The following is a 26,251-nucleotide window of genomic DNA, read 5'->3' as shown; positions in this document are numbered from 1 at the left end:
AATAAGCTTTTCTATGAGGAAGTTTTACCTTCTGACCCATAATGTCATAGTTACTAGATGATCATTAATTGTAAATGTAAATCTATAAATGAGAGCTAAAATACATAGGGCAGAGGGCAAATGTGTGTGGTGGTGTTTGGCAACTTTTAAATACGTAAAATAAAACTGTGGTTATTATTCAGCAGGAAGGTCCATTTATGGAAATACATTTATTATGCTAAAATAAACCTTAGCAATAAGAGACAAACATCATACAAGAAAATAAAAGAGTTTTTTTTTCCTCCCTAAAACATTGGTGTAGGTTGCAGTTAGAAATCTGATGTGCACTTTGAAATGTATTCCAGAGTGTTTCAGGACTGTGATGTTTCAGGTTAAGTGCAATAAGCCCCATTTTGTGCTAACTCAGATGCTGTGCAGTCTTGATGAAGTCAGTGGGATTTTAAGAGATTTACGTTGATGTCTTATTTAGCTTGGTGTTTGGGGATATGATTTGGTTTTTTTCCTATTATTATTTATTTCAGCAGAGAGGGAATAGGTGAGAGTTAAATAACTCATTAAAGAAAATTTTTAGAGAGCATTGGGTAATTGGCTGGGTCCAAAAGAGTTCATAGGATCTTGGCTCCTGAAGTGGAATCAGCTCTATGCAGCGCAAAGGAAGGCTCGGACCATGACCCACAGTAGCTGCTGTTTATAGAGCCTTATATATTGCTTAATTTAAAACCAAAATCAACCCCCACTCCCCCACCCCCTCAGTGCTCCCCACTCTCCAAAAAAGTTCTAACCTAATTCTGACTAGATGTAAAGCAGGATTGTGGTTCACAGTCCAAACCTCTGATCTGGGCTTGAATCACAGAATGGCTGGGGGTGGAAGGGATCTCTTGTCCAGCCCCTCTGGGTTGCAGAAACAGTTCTCTGGACCTGGTTGCCTAGGATCATGTCCAGGAGGATGTTGACTCTCTCCATGGTGGAGACTCCACAATCTCTTTGTTCCAGTTTTCCATCATCCTTGCAGTAAAAAAGTGTTTCCTGATGTTCAAATGCCAACCTCCTGTGTTTCAATTTCTCTGTCATCTGAAAAAAGAGCAAAAAATAAACCAACCAAACAAAAGCTGGCTGACATGTATTCTACACATGCTTGGTGCAGTGAATACTTATTTAGGACCTATTTAATCACAAGGGTGTTCAAATCCACATCTTCCACTTCCCCAAAGAATACTATAACTGCTTCAGAATAAAGGTTTTCTGGAGTGAGCTGTATTCTGCTGCACTTGTTTAACTGCTCAAGTAATAGCCAGTATTTACTATTCCAGACTCATTTGGCCAAAGAAGTGGTTGGAAGAAAGAACATAATTCTGAAGGCCTGTGATGAGGGCACTCATCTGGGAAGGATTCTGATAGTTTTTGCAAGGATTGCTTATGCATTTTTTAATAACTCTTAATACAACCTGCTCTCACTGTCTCACTTTGTTTCATCCAATGAATCCTGATTTTTTTTCTTTAATAGTGCTGTTGTTTTAGTGGGAGGAGTTAACATGTCCCTCGTTTTAGGAGCCTGTGGTAATTTTTGGAGAGTGGAAGATGTGTGTTTGAGTATCCTCTGGCTGAGGCCTTGAGAGACTTGTTCTCCAGTGTCTTTGCTGAAGCAATGAAAAAACAGGCATCTCTTCTAGTCTTGTATCACAAAGCAAAAAACAAACAAACAAAACAAATTACAGAAGGAGTTAAATTTGGACATTTCCTCAGCCAGTGTGATGATGGACTAAATATTTTGAATCTTGAGTTTTCTTTGATGTAGACATTTCTGTGTGATGAAAAGGGAAGGGCTTGTGTCTCCCAGGCACTCACGACATAGAGGAAATTCTCCTATATCCCCTGTACTAGCTGACATGGTTCCCTGCAGGTAGCATTTGTGCTTTAAATCCCATTTTAAGATACTTAAATTTCTTTGCATGGCGTATATGGTACTTAGACATCTAACTTAAAGGCCCCAGGTATCACAATAAATAAGTCTCTCTGACAATGTCTTAATTAGTGAATGCAGGAATATCCCAGAATTCAGAGGTGTTTGGTCCTGCCTTCATCATAGACCTGTCTCCTTTCTTCTGCCTCTGGGGTCCCACGGGGTGAAAGCAGTGCTGAGGCCTGTTTAGACCAGGTTTCTACTTTAAATGAGCAAGGGACTAGGGCTGTAAAGACATGAAATTGTTTGCACTTGACACACTGTAGGAGCAGTCTTATTGAGGAAGGTCCTCAGTTTCCACAGTAGATAACTTTCCATTTGCTTGTAGAGCTTGTAGCTGGAGAATGATACTAATTTTTTTTCTCAAACCTGCAGTCTCAAATTACTGTTGAAACAATTTTAAAAACCAAGATTAGCTCAGAGATGTTAATACTATAAAAATAATGATAACATAAAATAATTCTCTATTCACTAGAATATTTATTTATAAAAAATCTTAGCCTAAAATTCTGCATTTGAAAAATCTGTAAAATTTCTCAAATAATTTATCCTTACTCCAGTGAAATACTATTAAATTACAAGGGAAGAAGGTATTAATTTGTGGAAGATACAAAAGCATCTAAAATGTGTTTTTATCCAGAGAAGAGGGAGGAAAGAAAAGAAAGAAAATTGGTGGGTACTGTTTTGTGTGCAATTCCCAAGTATATTTTAAAAACAACATTGAATTTTTATAGCCAAATTATATTTTCTGCTAACGCAGAGCTGGGGAGGGATGAATAAGAGAATGATTGACAAATCTTTTAGGGCCTGATTTTACAAGATGCTGCGCACCTCCTGATTGCTGCCAATCACTTTCCTTTTCTTTCACTCGATCCGAGAACATATGGCATTATTCAGATGGTGCTGAGCACCTTCAATCACAGTCCTCATAATACCACAACATCCTCATTCTGTGCAAATGTGAGAATTGCTGTTGACATTTTAAATTGGAGGGTTATTTGGTCTTTGTCTGGACAAACTCCCAGCTGACATAAATGAATGTTCTGCCTGAGGAAGGATTGAAACAGTAAACAATAAATAATCAATTTTATAAGCACTACTGTATATATACAAACTACATGAAGTATCAATTTGATTTATAAAATTCCATACCTCTTCCACTTTTATTTGATGGGGAAAAAAGCACCATTCTTGTGGAGAATTGAAGTTCAGTTTACTCTCAGTGCAAATTTTGAAAAGTGGAAACTGTGGGTGTTATGTGCACAAGGCAGTTGATTTAAAGAGATCAGAAAGGCATTTAATTTAAAAATAAAACTTAAAAAATCAATTTCAACATACTGATTTGTCCTGCATTACAGTTACCTGTAGAGATCCTCTAGTCATGTCTATCTGTTTTTGATGCCTCTACAGAATAACTGTCCAGCATCCTCTGCCCAACCAATCAGAATGTAGGAAAATCTACCGATATGACGGAATCTACTGTGAATCTACCTACCAGAAGTATGTTGAAATCTGTGTGAGTCTTGCCTCTAGCTCGTGCATTTAGTGCTCGTGCTCTCCTGCTATTCAGAAATTACACGTGTGTTGAAACTCTACACTTGTGTGCAAAACCTCTACAGCAGGGACAGAAGTATGTTGTTTCATTCTTTGGGATTGTGCTCTAAAAGCTAAAAAGCAAATAAAAAAACCCTAAGACTTTACTAAATCTCTTAGGTATGCTTCTGTACAGTGCAATAAACAAGAGTGTACACGCTAGAAAATCTAGGCAAAATGTATTGCACAGGTGCTTCACATCTTAGGGATTTGAAAGGTGTGTTATGTATAAATTAGCTGTCACTTTTTTTCAGTCATGTAATGGAATGATGAGTTGTAATTTGCATAATCCTTTAAGAAGTCAAATTATACTGTCATGTAGCAGACTTAACATGCTAGCTAGGATTTCATAGCTTTGAAGCTAATTAGTATGTACCTTACAGGACAGTTAAATTGAAGTTGAGTCCTCTTTCTTTGCAGTCATTTGCCTTTGTCCGTTGCCCTAACGGAGCCTGCTTTTGTGCGTAACTCAAGATCATTACTGGTGCTTCTGACAAAAAAGCTTTTGCTCTGGGCAGGCAAATGCAAAGTGCTTGACTTCTGTTAGTTTCGCAAGCAGTGAAATTTCTATTTTACTGCAACAAGGATTTAATTATCTATTTCGACATAGAAGCAAAAAGTATATATTTAACAGGTGTATTGCAGATGATTTTGTATTAATATATTGCAAATGCATTATGAATTCTCTGTTATCTCACTGGATTTTGAAACTGCATTCTGTCACTTAGTGTTTGCTTTTCATGCTCCAACTATATTCCTGTTTTGTGTACCAGTGTTACCATTATCATCCTCTGTATAACATTTCATTTTCCAATCACCCCTTAACTTCTAAAAATTACTTGTACTTTGCATTAAAACAAAATGTTTCTTTGGCAAGGGCAGTCATACTCATTATGGTTTTTGGATCATATTCTCTCATTCCCTCTTTTGATTCTATAACCTGCTGCTTGTTTCCTGAATCTTTTCTCTTAGTAATAGGTACAACCACATCAGTAAAAGCTGTTACTTGGATGTAAATGAAGACTATCGTTTTGGTTTACAGAAGTGAGAGGAAAAGAGAAATCTAGATTTATCAAAATAATTACAGCATCAGTGTAACTTGGTGAGCCAAAATGAAAATCTGACCTCTTGCTTGGCTTTTTTTTTGTGAATGGCTACTTTTGGTGTGAGAATGATTTATTCCTGATTTACATAGACAGAAATACTTCCTGGACATTCTGAATTTTTTGTGGCTTTTCCCTTCTATCTCTCTAAATAATGGCAGTGTCCAGGGTAACTGAAGCAGTCTACATATAGTATGATTTTAAATGTCACCACAGAACTTAATTTTAGTGGTTTTACTTCTCTTGTAATTTCAGTAAGCGTAAAAATATATTCATTTATTTAGACGTATGAAACAGATTTGTTGTGCACTATTTATATCAGTTTTTAGAACAACTTCAAGATTTTGAAACTTTGTGGAAATAAGAAAACTTGGCACAGTTTGTCATGAGTGTTAAATACGGCGATGGCTTCACTCTGAATGCTGCAGTATAGTTGATTATCTTCATTTTGTTTTTTTAAATTAGATAGAATTTACAGCCAGTATAGTTAAAACCAGCTATCTGTGCTGCCCACAAAATGAAAGAATTGATGTTCCTTTGTAAATGCAAATAAACATCGGCAAAATAGCTTTTCTGGGAAAGAAAAAAAAGTAAAAATGCAAAAATCAGACTTGTCGTGAAACAGTGTTGATTTTGATATGTTTTGTCATTCCTGAAATGTGAATTATGAAGTATTATAGCCCAGTTCACTTTGCTTGTAAAAAACATGGATTATTTTTGGGATGCTAGCAGCTAGATCTTTAGAAAGATATAGAGTCCTTTTTGATTAGTGAAATTTTCTCTCAGTACTTCTTCCACACTGCTCAAGGTCTCTGAGGCATTCTTTATGTCTTCTTCCCAATGGATGTTTTTGGTACTTTTTCCCATAGTAATTTATTTCCAAAAATATAATAACAAGTTACTGAAAACTGCTCACTAATCAAGCCAAAAAAAAAAAAAATTCAAGCTATTTTCGTAACACTTTTAAAGCTTTGACTCTAGTGTTTAAAGACATATGAACATTTGGTACTAGATGTTCATGTGCATCTTGTATGCTCAGTCTTTCCTCTGATTACGTTGGGAAAGGAAGAATGGATCTAAAAATGCCACTGGCTGTCAACAGAAATGGCTGCGTGATTCCTTTTTCATGAAGGATAATTTCTGGGCTGGGCACAAAGCAGCAAACCGCTTATTGTGAAAGCTAGGGGAATTTTAAGGGCTGGCCAGGCAGAGTAGGACAGGACAGAGAATCATGGGTTTTGGAACTTGACTTTTTTCCCCTCTACCTCATTTTAAAATTAAAAGAAGTATTATGCAGAGCCTACTCTGGATTTATGCTTGAGCATGTACCCGCTAAAGGTGTTTTGTGTAAAGTTACTTAGCAGTTGAAATCGAGATATTCTGATCCTTTCTGTAAAGATTTTAGAGGCTCATACCATGACCTTCTATGCCAAAAGTACTTTTCAGAAAATGTTTGTGGAAGTGACATTTTAAAGCAAATTTTAATGCTAATACATACTGGAAATAACAGTTTGTAAAAGTTCTTTAAAGTATGGATTAGTAAATACATTCTAGTGCTATTAAAAAAAAATATTGCAAAAAGCTTTTTGCAGCACAAGTTCCTGAGGAACTGGACTATGGTTACATTGGCTAATATGTGCAAAATGGGCAAAATAGTAAATATTCTTATACAGATTTCTCTACACCCTTTTTGATATTCTTGCAACTGAGTCTCACAGCTGCTGCTGGATCCCTCACTTGGAGTGGAGTGGAACATAGTTTCAAAAGTTGGTGGCAAAAGACAACAGATTCCTCCCCTCCTACATTGTCCCTCACCTTGGTTGCCATGGGCCCAAGGGGTTTTTTTAGGTCACTAAACATGTAAATGTGCTCTTTAAAAAGATCTGAAGTAAGCTTCAAAATCATTACAAATAATTTCTGTGTTCAGTAGTGGTAGGGACTTGTCTCAAGCTATGGAGGTAAAACCAGAGGCCTGTCAGTTACTGGCCTGGAATACAGCTGTCCATCAAGTCCTGAATATTTCCCCTTTTCCAGTCCCCTCAGCTGTAGCAAGGTATGTCCAGGCTCTTTTTTTGGTGATGTCAAACAAAATTGTCAAAAAGAAATATTTCTTTTCAGTTCTAACTACTTCACTGTAACCAAACTGCCAAGGTTTTTCCCTCTGCCCAGATTGAAAAATCTTTCTTCTGCTTGCTCAGCCACTCCTGGTTTGCCCTCTTCCTCACCTTTATGGAGTGTCAGTGAACAAACCATGGGTAGATTATCTCCAAAGACAGATGAAGAGGAGCAGAGCTATGTGCCCATGTTCTTGTTTTACTTGTTGCTAAATTACAAAGAATACTGGCATGTCAGAAAAGAGGGGGTTTGCTTGTCTGCAGGGAATCAGTACAAGCAGAGGATGTCTCAGCGTTTTTTTTGTTCTTAGCCTGGAAGTCACTTCACCAAATGACCATTCAGGATATCACCTGGGTGGCTATTGTGTGTTATCTCCCAGGCAATGGTGGAAGAATCATCTCTTCCTTACTTTTTTCCTGTCCATATTGAGGAGACTTAAAAGTCATGTCTTTCTTAAGGAATATAGACAACAGGGAAAAATTCTGTGGTAAACTATTTCTCCTGAAATCAAGAGCGTGGAATAAATATGTAAGGAAAACACCTAGTTCATTTAAATCCCACAAATACAGCTACAGTCTTACTAGCTGTTTTCATTTCTCAGCAAGTTAGTGAAAAGAACATAGAAAGAAGGCTCAGTGATTTCAGTCTAAGGGGAGCAATCTGTCCTGGAAGGGGTAGCTTGGTTACGTACACATTTTCATCCTGAGCCTGTAAATGTTCAAAGCATCCAAACTTGATAGACCAAAGTAAGCTCCTGTCAGACTCCATGTTGAATCAAACCCATAAATATTTGTACAAATGAGAAAAGGAGGTGCAAGCCTAAACTTTCATTCCATTCAGCCTCTAAAGGCTTAAATTCCATTTTATGTATTTATCAGTTTGATATAACAAAGTCAGGATTGGTTTGCATACATGAGAAACCTAATGGCCATACTAAACACAAATGAGAATATAAACCTTTCAACAGGCCAAATAGCTCTCCTGGGGTTTCTAGTGAGGGAATTAAACCAGATGCAGAGCGTGGGAAGATGGGTACTTGAAGTGGTCTGTAGTGCCCATCACCACCTTAATGTGGACAAAGCTGCAAAAAAACTGCAGAAGAGGAGCTAGTGGTTCCAAATGAAGAGCCTTTAACTTTGTCAAAGTGGGTTAGAACTCCCAACTGGCCCCTTGGCAGCTGGGTCTGCTGGTTCAGGTCAATACAGTCATTTAAGCAGCATAGAAAGGTTGATGATGGATGAGCAGTTGCTGTTTTCTCCATCTTGTTTCTTAGTTGTGGTGCTGCCCATATTGCCTTAGAAAGACATAAGGCTTTTCAGAAATTTTTTTTGTATATTCTGACTCCTCTGATGCTTTATAGCTAAAGAAAAGATACACTAGTCTTAAACAATTATTTTAGCTCCAGGAAAAATATATAACATGTAAGACAAGGATTATCATTCAGGCTAATGCTGCAGGGTACATGAGTATTTTTTCCAATAATGGCTTCAGGATCCCATGTTTAGGGGTTAACTTAAGAGAGAAATATTGAAGAAGCTGCTATTTAGTTTGCTCTGCTCTCGTAAAACAAGAAGGAGAGGCCACAGTGGATTTCATTTTGTGGCAATGTTCTGTCACTTCACAGCTTGATTTTACTTCTCACAATGTGAATTTAATAGATGTATTTGAAGAAGATTCTAGGTATCTCCTCTTCATAAATTTGACCTCTCAGAAAATATTGAAAGCTTACAACCCCATTCATTCTCTATCAGCAAATGGCAGAGAAGCCACTGCTATACTCATGTGTGACAGGCTTTTGACATAAGTCAACTGATCCTTACAGCCTCAGTGTGAGGCTGCCTGGAAAAACTTTATCCCTGTTACCTGCCTATGTTTGCTCTTGCCTTTGTGTAGCATTGAGCATATCTGTGGGTTCTCTGTGCTGAGGTGTTCTGGAAGTCTTTTACAGGTAGGAAAAAGGAGTCGTTAACCAAATTTAAAACATGTTCAAAAGTGAGCAAACGTCACCCTTACACATAAGACGTGAGTGGGCTTTCTCTGGGTTAGAAATGAGATTAGCTGTGGCACTTTAAAATGATTAATGATCACTGGCTATTAAGTTGAACATCTAATCCTTGGCTGATTGGAGCATTTGAGAGAACAGCACTCAAAAATACTCATTTTTTAGTAACAGAAATTTTGTCATATTTTGATTATGATGCAGTTAGATATTGCACTGGCTTTAAAGTTTTACTTTGAGATTAAAGGGATGAAACCTGAATAGAGAGTAGGTGTGATGCATACTCGTTACATGAAAATTTTCTTCCACTGAAAAGTAAAGGACCATATTTAGATTTACAAAGTGCAGTTCAGTCTATAGTTCAATACAAATTTTGAAGATTCACTTAAACTTTGCAGTATCATATTTTAATACATATTCTGAGTTAAATTCTGAAGTGAATTTGGTATTGGTCAGTTGACAAATTAGGCAATTACCTTTGTTAAACTGTCTGGGTCTTCAGGTTCTGTAACCACACCCTTTCAATAGGGTATTAGTCACAGTTAGCTAATTCCCTGTTGAGACAGGTTTTTTGATGTTGTACTGAAATTGCTTTTGCATTTCTTTCTCACTTCAGATATGAAGGGGTCTTTGTGTGTTATTTGTTTCATAGGGTTTTCTGAAGGTTTTTTTTATGCTGTGGTTTTGTAGTGTTTTGTCTTTTTTTTTTTTTTCACAAGTCATATTACTGGTTTCAGAAATGGAAAGATCAATTCAAATTATCTGTGACTGAGCTATTCTGTGTATTCAGCAAGGTTTCATTTTTCCCATGCTCTTTCAGTAACTTGCTGCTTTGCACAAATACAGAAGCATTAATACAAAATATATAGAAAATATGACTTGGGAAGGGAGTGAGCAGTTCATTTGGCTTACTAACAGCTTAAATGATCATTCCACAAGCTGGGATAAGGGGAAGTAATTATCCCACAAATATAAGGAGCTAGCTAAATACCTGCCATAAAGCTCACATAAGTGGCAGGAGTTGCAGTGACAAAGCTGTCCTGGAGCATTTTAAGTATGCTTTTGAATGATAGAATTCCAACTCTTTGTCTTCATCTGCTTTACAATAACAATATAAGATATTGACACAGTCTTGTAACTTCTAGTTCTTTTTAGAAGGAAAATGCTGATTATAAAAACTTCAGAAGAAAGAAAATCCTGCTTCTCTTTAGATGAACAGTGCTTACTAGAAGTTAAAGTATCGTTACCTTATTTTCTGAGTTTTTCTAATTTTATGTAGCAGAAGCATGCAAAATCCAGCATTAAGACGCTGAAAAGTTCTCCTTTAATATTCACGATACTCCTCATTTCCTCCCACCTCTCTATTTAAATATCTGTAGACAGTAAACCAGTGATCATTTATCCTCCTCCTTGACACGGGTTTCTCATTTCTAACAAGGCAACTTTTCCAGAATTTGAATGCTTCTTGTAGCTGATTAAGGCTTCCTAGTTTGAATACTAGTATAGTCCATTAGTTGTTCCTGTGGGAATGCTCCGGATCACAGATATAAACTAGAACCATGTTGTTACATGCGGTTTGAAAAGAAAGATTCTCTGTCTCAACATCAGTAGTGATTTATGTAATCCTTTCCTATTGCTACTCCATGCTTACTTCCTTGTACATCAAAGAATCTTTTTCACCACTCTAGCCAGGGTATTGCACTATAGGTTAATATTAATTTGGTTATCTACCATCATCCATATGCCTATTTCTAGCTTATTATATTGTCTTTGTTTGGAATGTGTGCTCTGAGTTATGAGATAGACAGCTTTGTGCTCAGCTGTGTTAAAACACATCTTATTCAGGTGAGCCCAGGCTGCCATGAAATCTGTGCAACTGACAACTCCCCGGTATTTACCATTTTATTATCTTTTGTGTCATCTGCAAATTTTACTGGGAAGGATTTCATGTTTTCTTTCATATCACTGATTTATTCTCCTGCACAGGTACTCTGTAGGGAATAAAGGGCTCATGGAGTTCTTTCCCTGCATGGAGTACTTGGGGTAGATCTAATCCATATATCAGAGCTGCTGGTCATAATGTCTGGGAGCAGATTAGGGCTGCCGGCACTGATGAGTTGCAACCAGGCAGGGGCAGTGAGTCATGAGCACACTCTTTACTTGCAGCAGTACGAGATGGCTTCAGCCTTCTTTCAAGTAATGTGAGGCTTGTTTTGCATAGTGATGTTGTTGAAATACAGAGACAATTCTCCTTTGAAAATTTGTGTGCTCGTAGTGACGGCTACTAGTGAATTTCCTTTTTTTTTTTCTTTTTCTGAAAGCTGTTTCTGGAAACAAAGCTAAATTATTTGCAAATGGTTAGCAAATTTAGTGATTGTGTTTCTCTAAAAAGAATAGCAAATAGGTGGTTTTTGGAAATCCTGAAATCTTTCATATTAGTTTTCTTCCTTAATGAATTATTTTAAATTTCTTTTCAAATTGGTGCTTTTATTTAGAACTACATGTGTTTTTCAGATGACTAGAATATTAAATGATGAAGTCAGCAAGCGTAAGGCTTTATTGAAAAAAGAGTTCAGAGTTTACTAAAAATGAACCTTTCGGTTAACATTTCATTCCTCATTTTTTCTCCACCTCCCAAAATGGAGGAAACCTCAAAATCATGTTCTAAATATTGTTTTTCTTTATTTGGCTACTTAGAAGCCCTGCACAGTGCTGTATCTTGCCTAATTTTAAGGCTTAAGTTGTGTTATTTAGCAATCAATGAATTCTTCTACCTAGCCATAGGGTTTTATGACGTAAAAGTGACACAGCTCGTTTCACACCCAGATACAGGCATATTGCTAAACTTTGAACTTATTTATAAAGAAACTGGTATAACAAACATGCTAAAATTCCATTATGATAGTGATACCTGTAGTCAGTTTACAGCATTTCTGCTGATTTGCTTTCACTTTGAGACAAATAGTGCTCCAGTTAAAACACACAAATATTTAGCAAAATCTGCATCATCTCAAACTGGTATACAGAAGACAAGATTTGCATTGCATTTTGTAAAATTTTATTTTTGTTGTTGTACAGCTATTTGTTAGGTGTTTGTGGTCTTAAAAGTTCCATGTTCATGTGCACATGTGTACATATATGCACACACATGGAATACACACTTCTGAAAAGAAAGAAAATTCAGTAATTTTAAGGAAAGAGACAATGAGGTATAAAGCATACTTCTACCTGAGTGCATAAGGAAGTTGGCAATTTTTAATTGTTTTAGGCATGAAGTGATTCTGTGTTATTGTTCCAAAAAACCTAACAAAAAAAAATCCCAACCCAACTCCGAAACAACAAATAGCAAGAAAACCACTGTACCATATGAACTAAAAATTATATAATTAAGATTTGCCCTTAATTTCTGGTAAATAGGGAATAAATTTCTAATGGATACCAAACAAAAAATCTGGTCAACAAGAAGGAAAGATACAGTCTGTCACACTTCAAACTTTCTGCTCACTGAGCAACAGGAGACCCATGAAAGGAGATAACTTTGCCTGTTATAGTTGCTTTGAACTTTGTCTTACAGTTCCATAAGTGACGTTGGGTCTGTGCCATCTTTGAGATTGCAGACTGTGATGCAGAGTAGTTTAAGATGCTGCATCATGTACCATTTAATCAGGCTGCACTACTTAGAGTATGTGTTGTGTACTGGGAATAATTTGTGTGTAGTCTTTCCAGCTGCATCTATATAAAAGGTGAAATTCCCCTACCTCCACACAAAAGTCAGCTAAATGGACTGTGGGGAATGGAGCAGCAGTTGAATGAATTAATTTCATGTAGCTGTCCGTAGCTAGCTGTGACACTGCAGTGTGTTTCCTCTACAGCTGACTCACAGCCAGGATCTGTACACATCTTTGGGGCAGGTCTTGGGCTGCTGAATTTCTATGCGTTGGTCAATTGTCTCCTTACCTAGAAGTGTCCTGTATAGTTTTCCACCCTTTTGCTAAATTCCAGTGACTCATTTACATGCCGAGAGCAGTAGTCCTGCAAGCCTTGTGACTGCATTGGACTTCATTAATTATGGTTATTACCTTTGCTACCTCTAATGCCGCTGCAGTGTCAGGAGAGGAAATGTCTCCTTCTGCATATCCTTTCATGTAAGCCACTGTACCTCCTGCTTCACAGGGCTGGAAGAGAGGGGCTGTTGAGCAGCTCCCCTTTCCCCTGTAGAAAATCTGGCATTTCTGGAAGTACTCTGCTGGTGATTCTCAGTGATGAACATATAGGTCCAGGCACAGGGAGTCAGTGCGAAGGTTTTCAAGCTGTAAAAGACTTTGTGTAACCAGTCACACTGCAGGTTGCAATGAGTTTGGCAGCCTGGTGGTGCTGGGGCTGTCTGGATGCATCACAGGGTTGCAGACACTCTCTGCACTGGGCTGTACACTAGGCAGCCTGTCACCTGTGTAATTAGTGACCAATACTGATCAATGGATTGGTTGTAACTTGCTGTGGTACAGCATGTACCATTGCTTTGTCTAGCAGTATTTTCTTTGCCTCAAGAATGCTGCTGTGCTCTACATTTTGAGCTAGATGTTTTACTAAAAAGGGCATGTGCTAACTTTGCAGGTTGGATTGAATGGATTTTGTTATTCAGTAGGTACAGAGGGAAATACTGAGCTAAGAGCAGAATACAAGCCAAGTCTATAGTATATTTTGGTATAGCTTGATCAATCTCTAAGTGATGTAGTATCCCAATTGGACAAAGATCCATCAGCAGAAACCGCTATAGCATATACTATTTTACTTGCAAAACCGTTCTTTTATTGATATTGCTTGTTTTGCTAATAAGTGATGACTTTCCTGTATGAGTCTAAAGCTGATCCTTGCTGATATAGCTGATTACATGCTTAGTGCTTTGCCACAGTGGTGTACCAAGATTGCTCTATTGGCAAAATGCTCCTAATGCCGACCTCATCTGATTTTAGTAATTCACTATTCTTGATTTCAGAGCTCAACAAAATAAGACTCCAATTGTAGAATTTGAAGGGACATTAGTTGCTCCTCGACTCTGTACTGAATAATCATTGGGATAAAGAGACTCAAGAGCTGTATTGCATTTAAAAATCAATCCTATTTTTCATAATATAATTAAATTTTTTGTCATTTCAGATATTCTTGTTGTAGACTTGCATTAAGGGTGAGAAATCTAATCTTCTTAGTTGCTTGACATATTTGACATATTTTACTTATTTAAGTTTTGGTCTCCATAGAATCTTGCTGATGGTGTGATTTGCCTGACTGTGATAGTGGTAAATCCCACATGGTTGATCTCCTTTGCCTTGAAATCAAATGATGTAAACAAAAACTTTCCAAAAGTATTCTGATCTTTTTCACCCCCTCAAAAATCTCTCAACCAGTATTGAAGTGAAAAGCCTGGCAATCGTAATCTAGTCAGGCACAATGCCTTGCTGTGTGCTTTGGGCAACACCTAGATCTTATGCGTAAGGGAGCATTTTATGGTTATCACAGCAGGAGGCCTTCTTGCTTCCAGGGGCAGCAGCTTTTAGAGCTGCTGCATTGCTGCTTGATTACTGGTGATGGTTGTGTTACATGCTGGACCCAGCGTGACTGAGACAGTTCTGATTCATATCACTCTGGGGAGCATCAGGCATGTATCCAGACCATGCATCAGCGTCAGTGGTGACTGTGGCATTGAAATTGCTGGGAAAGGCATGGAATCAGATAATCGTCCATAAAGGAGTACTACTGAATGGCTGTGAAGTTCACAGCTGATAGATTTGTATCTTATGGCATCATGGTACTGTGTAACAGGCAAAAGCTCTTAAGTTTACTAAACAGGTTAAGGCAACTTCATTAGATAGGGATATTTCTATTGTTGATGTTGGGTTATTTTTACCTCACCTCCTCACTAAGTGCACTTGCAAGTTATAAACAGATTTTTTGTGTGATGTTGAAAGAAGAGCTAATCAACCGCTCCAGGTCTAGGTTGTATTTTGAAGGTCAAACTGAAATCTAATTATTGACATTGTCACTAAATTGAATGAAATATGTTCCAAAACATAGAAAATTACATTAACTTTTCTGAATTTTTTACACTCCAAATTTTTCACTTTCTCTTGCTTAGATATTTTGATGCATTCCTGCAGCAATGCCTATTTCAAAAGAATAAAACTAGCCCAAACAATGAACTAGTTGTCCTTCCCCCTAGTTCACACCAGATACAACCTATTTTAGGTTGAAACCAAGGAATAGATTGTCTGCCTTAGTTTGAGGGAGACTCTGCCCTTAGAATTTAAGAATTCACAAGAAGGGGGATCACATACCTTATTATACAGACATTTAGATCATTTTTATATGGGAATTGTCTGACTCTTCAATGCATTGGCTTTTATTAGAATAAGTCCCCTTTTCCTCAGGAACAGTTTAAGGAGGTGGCAACCTTCTCTGAGCTTTCAGACTTGTAGAGTCTCCTGAGCTGAGTGCTTTTGAAAGGATGGTTAGCACTGGCCATACAGATCCTGCAGATATCTCTACAGGAACTTCGTGGCAGAGCAGCAGTATGTCCATGGCTGAAAGTGGGAGTTTTGCTGTTTTCTTTTACTTGCTACTGGAGAATGCTAGAGTCTTGATGTGTATGGTCTCAGTTCTGGATGCCTATGAACACTCTATCCATGTGCTGTTAGGATGTTTGCAATAAGCTGGAGTGTAGCAGAAAATGCTGCTCAATGTCAGGCTCTGCAGAGGGGAAGTAGGGCTTTACAAGGGCTCCTCTGCTCTAAGAGTTGATGCTCTGCATGTTCCAAGTGTACTTGCTGTAAAGGTAAGACTTACCTCTTTACAGATACATATTTGATAAGGTATTGGTCATTTGGTGAAATATGTTAAAATTCATTTTGGTATGTAGCTTCTTGTAGATTAATATTTGTATATTGTTTTAACTTTTTCCTTATTCTTATCTAAGACTAGTTTGTAAATCGTAAATAAGTGCTTACTGATGGTTATCATATGTCTCCCATTTGTACCCACAATACAATATTTATGACTTTGTATTTTGACTTGCTTTGATGACTCTTATGCACAGGTATTTTTCATTGACAAACAACTAAATTCAGTTTGGATGACCAAATCCAATGTATGCAAATATCAGCCCTTTATTGCTATGTTTAAGCAAAATTTTATATCTGCATTAGAATGAAAAACATAGTTTCAGTTGATACAGGTGTTGCATATTGCATGAAGGTAGCAAGATGACATTAAGAACAGAAAGTTATTTTATTTTAGGCCAAATGCAGTAGTAACTATAAACCAGAATTAACTATTTCCTTCCCTGCCCTTCATGCTTGTGTTTTGATACTGAAATTCTCCCCACCACTAACCTATATTACTAAATATTCATTGCAATCCCCATAGCTTCCTCTACCACTGCTTGTACTCACTGTTTCCTCACCTCCAGCCCCAGAAAGATGGCTGCATTCTTTGTTGTGTCAGGGACCACCAGCACTCTGTAGAGCTTTAGGGAGTGCTTGGACAGGTAGATTAGTGCCTACTAGTGGTTTTAATGTACCCATCACTTCCAGTAATGTTTGCCCTGATTTGAGGCTTGTGTTTGGGAAACCACAGTATGAATTCCAGAGGAACACTGCAAAGAGTCTCTGCCAGGTGAAAACAGGTAAATACAATGAAGCAGGAAGTGGGGAACTGTACAACATAATTTGATTATGGTCTCAAATGCAAGGGAGTCAAAAAATACTAGTTAAAACATGAATACCCGTGTCACAATGTTTGTTATATGGTAGTGAACAATTCTCTCAATAAACATACGAAAATTTAGGTCACAGATGTAATTTGCTACGCTGGTAAAAAAAAATTGCAGTAGAATGAACTATCATACTATTGCTTACAGGTTTTTTTTTGGCTAGAGATTTTTCAATGGTGTATCTGGATGCAGATTTAGAATGTGAAAATAATGCTGTTTTTTATCCTCATTCTAGTCAGATGAAAAATACCCCCTTGATTTGTATGTGTACGACACAATTTTCTCAAAACACGTTCTGCTGTGTGATATCAATTTTTGTAACCGTGCAATGCGTGTTTTTTCTCTGAGCCTTTTTTTAACCCCTTTCACCATATACCCACCATCTTTCAAGAACTGTTAAGAAAAAAGTCTGAATACCCTGAATAATTTTCTTTTTTTTCTGTCATTTAAAGTCTTCTATGTCCTTAAACCTCAACAATCTGCTTTGTCTCTCACTAATATTTCTTGAAAACGAAAAGCTCTGTCACACTTGTACTTTTTAGTTCCTACCAGAATAATTGGGTGACTTTTCCAGAGACTCGTTTTTCAAATTGTCAGAGGAAGGTTGGATTTAATATAAATTCAATAAGATCTACTTTCCTTGAGATGAATAGGTCTTTATTAGATAGTTAAAGGTAATAGCAGCTACTATTTCAATTGCCATAAGACTGGCCTCTTATTTGCCTTGTGTCTTGCATAGTCACTAATTCCTGGGTACATAAAATCCTATATAGTTGGAACAGTAGCATTTTACCTATTCTTCCAGCTCTCTCTTTCTGTAGCTATTTGTCATAATACAGTTTAAATAGGCTATATGAAATATCTAGAGCATGTTCATCAAAGAATATTTGTGATGGAAGGCAGTTCACTGTTTGCAATTTAGAAACTCAGCGTAAATAACTAGGTATTTAGGATGAGTACCCTCTGGATATGTGGGTGGATCACCATTTGAGTCTGTAGCTTGCATGGTGTAGCTAATTGTGTCTGCAGACATGTGTGAGTTTGGTTGTCACACTGGTGTGCACGTGTATATTTATTCAGGGACACACAAATACGTACAACAGAAAAGTTAAATCATTCCCATTTGATTCAGAACATGCCTATAGGAAGAGAGGTCAGAACAGTAGAAACAAGGGCATCTGTTAACTCTGAGTCTTTAAAACTGTAGAGCCAGAGATACTGGCTTGGACTTGGGAGGGATGAATGGGTAACATGCTTACTGAGACAAATGAAGCTCGTGCAAGGTATGGGAGAAAGTCAGCTGAAGCTGAAGAAATGTGGCTGAAGAGAATAGCACAGCCAGTGGCTGACTGGGGGTGGTGAGGGGACAGAAACAGGTGTGGACACTACTGCTTGAAGCTCAAGAAATTCTCATGGATAACAGGGAAACTTAAGAACTGTATTGTCCACAGCCTCGTGTGCTAGGAAAGTAAAGGGTACTTTGGAACATGTGGAAAAATCTGTATACCTTTTCTTCAACTTCTGTGTGTACTGGAAAGGATGAGGCCAAAATTACAGGGGTTCATGCTCTTTGCTTCTGTTCCTGACAGCTGGAGAACAAGGCTGGCATTGTCTTACTGGAATAGAATAGTCTGTTGTGGAGGGGGAACCAGGAAGGTCCATGCCTAGTCATTGTGCCAGCAAAATCACTAAAGACAATAATACAGTTTTCTCAGACTAGAGGAGGCTTAAAAGGTTGTGGATGTAGTGAAACCTGAACACAATACCTAGATGAGTGGAGTGTTCCATGGCAGCTACGGTGTTATGGATCAGATGAAAGGTACTTTGCGTGCCAGCTTACTGTTAAGATTTTACAGATTGGTCATTTACACTGAAGATACGCTGACTGCAGTTGTAACATTTCTGGAAAACAAAACAAGGCCTCTGAGTTCCATATCCCTCTAGAAATCACTTATAGAGAGATTTAACTGCTCAATGCAAGTAGCTAATTGCATTCTCAGTTGCAGAGTCAATCAGGACACAGCAGAGGACCACTTGGTTAAAACACTTCAGTGCCCTTTCCATAATAACAAGTGAAACACTCTTTTGTGGCTTCTTCGGGTTTTTCAGATTTTTGCTGTGGGGTTTTCTGGAGTTCTTTTGGGTGAAGAAAGGCTTCCTCATGTAGTGCAGTTTCTTTCTTCCCTGGACAGAAAAAATGTAGCTATTTTAATTGCAAAAATATTCAGATCTGACCCAAGACTACCACTAGTTATTAGTCAGTTTTAAACGTTATGCTTACCTATGTTTACTGCTGAATCATTGTGGCTGTTTTTTTGATTCAGTATACCAGGCTTTTGGTAAAACTTCATTGTCTGGTTAGTGGCTAAAATCAATTAATGATCTAAAACCAGAATATTTGACTGATTTAAAATTCGGAATATCAGAAACCCAAAGGCAGGGAAATCAGCTTTTTGTGACTTCAGAATCTGGGTCCTAGATATATATTCCAGTATACTGGAAAATGTATAGAGTTGTCAGATCTAGACAGTGGATTTGCTTCTTTTTCATTCAAACATTTTAGGAAAGGATGATGGAATCTTTTTCTGTTTTTTATTTATGTTGTCCTTCTAGACTTTCATTTTAATATTTTTCCTATTATTGTATCATTAGTGTTCTTTCATTCTTTTGTCTCAGAAACATGTCCTGAACATGCTTTTATCTGTCCATATTATGTCAGGGGCCTCTGGCCAGCCATGCCTGCTGATGGTAGATGTCACAGGTTGCCAGGAGTGTCTGATGTCTCTTCAGGACGCTGGGGCTGACAAACAGTTCTTTTGCAGAAGGTGTGCTGTGGGTCAGGAGCTTTGTTACCAGCTGAAGGAGCTACAGGAAGAAATGAACAGGCTACATAGTACTCGAGCGAGCAAGTGAGAGAGACCAATTCTTGTCAGAGCTGCTGCAGTTTTAGGACTCTCGGGAGTCTTGAACCTCCACTGTAGTGGAGAAGCAGATGGACTCAGAACCCTGCAGGGTAATTAGTCACAGGACTGTTAGCCAAGGGACTGTTAAGGGTGAAGGCTGGAAGCAGATCACTGCATGTACCAGGTAGAAGGTTCCTCCTCCTCCTCCTCAGAATTTGACAAGTAGGACTGGTAACTTCTACAGCAGGTGTGAGACTCTGGAACTAGAAGGCCAGACAACTGATGAGGTGGGAGAAGGTCTTTGTGGGATAGGGGGTTTCCTAAGACAACACCACCTGTACCTGGCAACAAGACTTCCTCTGTTAGCAGGAAAAGAAGGGTAGTTATCATAGGAGACTCTAAGAGGAATGGAGGGTCCAATATGCAAACCAGACCCAACTCACAGGGGAAGTATGCTGTCTCCCAGTGACTCTGATAAGGGATATTACTGGAAAATTCTCTAGTCTAGTAAGGCCCCCTGATTACTATCCATTATTGGTTGTTCCAACTGGCAGTGGAAAAATAACAAAGAGAAGTCTGCGGGCAATCAAAAGAGACTTCCAGGCCCTGGGACAATTGGTAGAGGCAACAGGAGCACAGGGAGTGATTTCATCTTATTCTTCCAGTAACACTGAATAATATTGATAAGGACAGATCCATCAGGTCAATGCGTGGCTTTCAGGCTGGTATCAGCAGAATAATTTTGGGTTTGTTGACCATGGGAGGATCTACTCAACACCTGGTCTACTGATATCTGATGGGATGCACCTATTCCAGAGGGAAAAAGGAGTTCTAGCACAGGAGCTAGTGGGCCTCATTTTAAACTAGCTTGGAAGGGGGAAAGGGACAAAACCAGGCTCTCCAGTGATGAAGGATTGGATGGTGTGCCAAAACTGGAGGAAATGAGCACTAATGGGATCCCTCAATCTGCTTCACTGGGTGTTGGCTACAAAGTACCACACCTGAAATGTTTCTACACTAATGCTCACAGCATGAGGAACAACACAAGAGGAGCTCGAGGCCTTGATCCAGTCCCAGAGATTTGACATCACTGGAAAAAGTGAAACCTGGTGAGGTGAGTGCTGTGACCGGAGTGCCCTGCCAGATGGTTACAGGCTTTTCAGGAGGGATAGAGCAGAAGAGGTGGAGGGGTGGCACTGTATGTAATGGAAGGGGTAGAATGTATGGAGCTCACACTTGGCAATGGCACAGTTGAGAGCCTCTGGATAAGAATCAAGGAGCAAACAAATAATGCAGATGTCATTGTGGGAGTCTACTATAGACCTCCCAGGCCGGATGATGATGCTGACAAATCATTCATTGAGGGACTAAGGTGTTGCTGCCTGTTCTAAGCTTCCCCTCCCCCTCCCAAAGACACTTGCTTCTGCCATGTGCTCTGAACCTCTTTGTTCTAAGTGCGGGCAAAACCAAATGTAACTCAAACTCTTCAGCAGTATCTGATTGGCCGGTCACCCCAGGTCCGCCCCCAGTCCTCCCCTTTCCCCTTCTCTGAATAAAAGAGAAGATCAAGGGAGGCCCCGCCCTCTTTTGACTCTGCTGCCCTTTCTGCGAACATCTCTTGTCATCTGTTTCTTTTGAAAGCTTCTAACTGCAGAAAGTTAAGTTCGAGCAGAGAGCTGTATTTCTCCCTCTTTGCTTCTGCCGGTGGTATTTGCTTTGCAGCTGATACAGTTACCGATTTTAGAGCTACTAAAATGCTAGATGGCCCATGCTACCTCTCTGGGTTGCTCGAGGCTTTCTAAGGCATTAAACTACCAGCACTGTCTGGTAAAAAGCTGAAAAGATACCTCCTCACTAAGGGGCACTTCCAAGTTAACTGCCCTTGTCCTTGTGGAGACTTCAAATTCCTAGAAACTGACTGGGAGCATCATACAGCTGATATAACCTGGGCCAGAAGATTCCTAAAAACCAGGATGACAGCTTCATGGGACAGGTCCTAAAGGAGCCTACTCAGAAGGACGCCCTCCTTGATCTGCTGCTTGTCAACAGAGTGGGTCTCATGAGTGAAGATTGGTGGCTGTCTTGGCCACAGTGACCACAAAGTAAGAGAGTTTAACATCTCTGTTGACACAGGGAAAAGTGCCAGGGAAAAGTGCCAGGAAAACTTCAGCTCTGGACATGAGGAGAGAAGACTTCTGCTCTGAGAATGAGTGAATGACATTCCCATGGAAAATATTCTTGTAGATGCTGGAGTCTATCAGTACTGGTCACTTTTTAAACACCTCCTAAGGGCACAGGAGCAGGCATTTCCCAAACAACAGAAGTCAAGCAGGCAAGGCAGGAAGCCAACTTGACTGAATAGGAATCTTCTCTTAGAAATAAAGAAAAAAAAAAAAAAAGGAAGGTGAATGCCCAGTGGAAGCAAAGTCAGGTGACATGGGAAGAATAAAAAGATATTGCTTGCTGCTATAGGGAGGAAATTCATGCAGACAAAGCTCAACTGGAGTTGAAGCCAGAACTGTGGGGGACAATAAAAAGAGATTTTCAAATATGTTAATGGCAAAAGGCAGTGTAGAAATAACATCAGCCCATTCCAGGATGACGATGGTCACCTCACAAACAGGGTCACAGCAGAGCTCTTTAATGCATTCTTTGCCTCCATCTTCAACACGGATGACAGACTAAGGGGGTCTCAGTGCCCTGAGCTGAAGAACCATAACTATGAGAATGATCAACTCCCAGTCGACCCTGAAACTGTACAGGATCTGCTGCTCCAGCTGGATCCCTACAAATCTATGGGGCCTGATGGGATTCATCTGAGAATCCTCAAAGAGCTGGCTGATGTAATCACAAAACCTCTCTCAATGATTTTTGAGTGGTCTTGGGAATCTGGAGAGGTCCCAGCTGACTGGAACCTGGTGAATGTTGTCCTGATTTTGAAGGGCAAGAAGGAGGACCCTGTAAACAACAGGCCTGTCAGTCTCACTTCAGTGACTGATAAAGTTATGGAGAAGATTATTATGGTAGCCGTTGGAAAGCACCTGAAAGACAACACAGTCACTGGTCACAGCCACCATGGCTTCGTGAGAGGAAAGTCCTGCTTGTCACACCTGATTTCCTTTTATGACTGGGTAACCCACCCAGCTGATCAGGGAAGCCAGTTGATACATTTCTTTTGGATTTCAGTAAAGCTTTCAATACTGTCTGTCACAGAATCCTTCTGGATAAAATGTCCAGCACACAGCTGGATAAACATATCCTGGGATAGGTGAGCATCTGGCTCATGGGTTGGGCATGAAGGGTTACAGTGAATGAGGTGACATCAGACTGTCACTAGTGGGGTTCCACAGGGCTCCATCCTCAGCCCTGTGCTCTTCATAAATGACTTGAACACAGGACTGGAAGGGATACTGAGCAAGTTTGCCACTAATACAAAACTGGGAGGAGCTGTTGAACTCCCTTGAGGGCAGGGAGACAGAGCAGAGAGACCTTAACAAGTTAGAGAGCTGGGCAATCACCAACCATATGAAGATCAGCAAGGGAAAGTGCTGGATTCTGCACCTGAGACAGGGTAATCCTGGATGTACATACAGGCTGGGGAATGAGATGCTGGAGAGCAGTGCCATGGAAAGGGACCTGGGGGTCCTTGTTGACAGAAAGTTGAATCTGAGTCAGCAGTGCCCTGGCAGCCAGGAGGGCCAAGCGTGTCCTGGAGGGCATCAGGCACAGCATCACCAGCCTGGCAAGGGAGGGGATTGTCCCTCTCTGCTCTGCACTGGGGCGGCCTCACCTCCAGTGCTGGGGACAGTTTTGGGTCCCACAACAATAAATGAAAGATATAAAGGTATTGAAGAGCATCCAAAGGAGGGCAATTAAGATGGTGAAGGGCCTGGAGGCGAAGCTGTATGGGAGTGGCTGAGGTCACTTGGTCTGTTCAGCCTGAAGGAGGCTGAGGAGAAACCTCATTGCAGTTACAACTTCCTTGTGAGGGGAAGAGGAGGGGCAGACACTGATCTTTTCTCTGTGGTGACCAGTGACAGGACCCAAGGGAATGGCCTGCAGCTGTGTCAGAGGAGGTTTAGGTTGGATATTAGGAAAAGGTTCTTCATCCAGAGCTGGGTGCTGGACGAGGCTCTCCAGGGAAGTGGTCACAGCAGCAAGCTTGACAGAGTTCAAAAAGTGTTTGGACAGCACTCTTGGGCACATTGTGTGATGCTTGGGGATGGTCCTATGCAGAACTCAGTGATCTTTGTGGGTCCCTTCCAACTCAGCATATTCTGTGATTGTACTGTGTGAAAACCTTGTTCTACTTCATCACTGTGGCACAGCTAGGGCTCTTTTTCCTTGCTTAAGCCTACTGCAGTCTCTCTGGCCCCACTGTCAATCATGAGCTGGACACCGAGACAAATTTTTTATAGCAGCTTCTGTCAGTAAAGAGAAAATATTTTGAAAAAGACAGTCTAAAAGCTGAATGTCAGCCTGCTGAGTGGCCTGGTTAAACAGGAGAATTGACTTTGCCAAGTTTTGTTTTGTTTTTTGGGTTTTTTTTCTTTTTTTTTTAATGTAGGTTTTTTTCTAATTAAAAAAAAAAATTGATTTGGTGTCTAGCCCAAATAATAAAATAAGATTTTCTTGGCAAAGACTCCTAATTGACTAGCTTACTAAAATTCTTAAGCATCCCCATGATTGTTTCTGTCTTCACTTTTCTGGTCTCTGTAACATGAGAATTCTCAGTGCATTCTGGGAGTAGCAGAAAACTTAGGTACTTCAGTAGTTCTGTTGTGTTCCCTGTAGTCCCCTGTTTTGTTTACATAGTCAGTGAAAGCTTTTTCTGAGGTTCAAAACCCTACAACAGGTATTACTCTGTCTCTGAAGGAAGTATTCCAAAAGAGATTTTGGATGTCGTAACGATTGTATTTAGTTTTTGTGACCAGAGCAAAACACACTCAAAAGATTTAGATAGTCAAGAAGCCACATATTTTTTAAAACTACTTTGAAAAAGAATGGTGGAAGCATGTGGCATAATGCATAGTAAATCTCACATTAGAAAGCTGCAAACCCTTGTTGAGAAGTTGCATTTGTCTCCTGAGCCAGAGAATATTGCTGTCCTACAGCAGTCCTACAGTACTGGAAACTGCATTGAGAAGTGCAGCCTACTTGTTAGTTGATAAATACAGATTAGAATCACCTACTAGGCTATATTATAGTGCTTGTTAACAGTTTTTACCTTCCTAAATTGATTCAGTATAATCCTTGTGATGGCTTTACCTCATTTCTGGAAGACATACAGATAACGTGGTACTTATATGAAGTCTTGTATGTCACTGAAAACCTGCTGTATTTCTGTAGTAGAATTGTGTGGCAGGATTATATTAACATAGATTTTGGAATATTTGAGCTCCCATAGGGTATGGAGTGTGGCTGATATGACATGACTTGCCTTCAACAGTTGTTTTAACAAGATATCCTTCATATAAAATATACCAAGCTGAAAGGCATAACTGAGTGAGTTAAGTAAGAAACACTGGTGGCAAAATTCTTCACTTTCATCTTTATCTGATTAATTCAAGGCTGAGTGTTACAGTGAAAGTCTTTTTAACCTAACATAGTATTTGGTATGTTTATTTAAGGAAAACCAAATAAAACCAGAAAACATAAAACCCCACCCCAAAAAAGCCCTTTTATATTATTTAGTACAAGATCCTTTTTATTAAATTGTTAAACTAATTGCAAATATATGTGCATTTACTCTAGTCAAAACTCATAGTTCTTAAAATATCTTCTCACTCCTCCTAAAAACTGTTTTAATAATACATTAATTAACACTTCTGAAGTACTTGGCATATTTAACACAAGATAATTTACAGCTCCTAATATTTTAAACTGTGTATTAAAATGTCTAGCTGTAGTGAACAGAAAATACACTGTATGTGAATATAGCATTAAGTGCTAAACATGTAATTTACATGTAGCTCAGTCTTGAATTTATTAAAAATAGATATAGTTTAATGTCTTGATAATGATGCTGATGTTGTTTGAATCCCTTTTAACATTTTCAAATTCCTGCTGATGGTTTATTTTTTTTAACAGGACCACGCAGACCCTTAATATCTGTTAATAACAATAATTAAATTTAGGGCTATATAAACAGTTAATTTCAGATTTTATGGCATGATATTGTATTTTGATTTTTATCTGTTTTCTCCTTTCACAGAGCTTTTAGTATTGACTGCAAAATATTCAGCCAATTTAATACCTGAAATACCGTACTTGCACCAAAAGGCTTTGACTGACCACGTACTTGAGAACAGATTTCAGATATAGACAGCTTTTTACTGTCTCTTGACTTTATGTTGCAGGAAAAGCTTACTACATGAAGATCCTAAATGGCTTGAGGGTTTGGTAATGGGATGTGGAGACCTTCACCTTAGGTCACTAGTTTGAATGCAGCCCAGGTGGGTGGAAACTAAAATCCATTATCATCTGATGGCTCCTGGATTGCCTGTGGGAAATGAGTTGGTGGTCCCAGGCAACTTCCTAGGAGAAAGACAACAGTATTGCAGAATCAGCTTCTTAGTGCTTGCAGACTGGGACCCTTGCTGGAACTCTGCAGAAAAAACAGTGGCTGGAGTGAGCTTGGGTGCTGAATTGCCTTCTGCACCTCAAGCGGTTTGCGTAGGTCAGACAAGAAGCAAAATTGAGTAACAGAATGTAGAAACCATTGCCATTCATTAGGTCAACTCTGGCTTGTAAATACACTTCCAGAACTGTTTAGCTATGTTTTGCTCTCAATATCATTGCTTACAAGGTACT

The 26,251-nt window shown here is 39.1% G+C and overlaps 1 protein-coding gene across 6 annotated transcripts in view; it reads left to right on the top strand.

The window, feature by feature from the left end:
* Nucleotides 1-26,251, top strand: part of NPAS3 (neuronal PAS domain protein 3) — a 605,283-nt gene that overhangs the window by 81,173 nt on the left and 497,859 nt on the right. For 3 of the 6 annotated variants that reach the window (XM_048306925.1, XM_048306924.1, XM_048306928.1), the window contains exon 2: nt 3,371-3,460. The exons of the other annotated variants lie outside the window; for them this stretch is intronic. In XM_048306925.1, coding sequence (XP_048162882.1) covers nt 3,371-3,460 — 90 coding nt within the window. The remainder of the gene's footprint in view (nt 1-3,370; nt 3,461-26,251) is intronic. 6 annotated transcript variants of the gene reach the window in all.

The sequence above is a fragment of the Corvus hawaiiensis genome, chromosome 6 (assembly GCF_020740725.1).
Source record: "Corvus hawaiiensis isolate bCorHaw1 chromosome 6, bCorHaw1.pri.cur, whole genome shotgun sequence".
NCBI lineage: Eukaryota > Metazoa > Chordata > Aves > Passeriformes > Corvidae > Corvus > Corvus hawaiiensis.
Note: the sequence above shows the minus strand (reverse complement) of the source record. Positions and strands in the feature narration are given on the sequence as shown.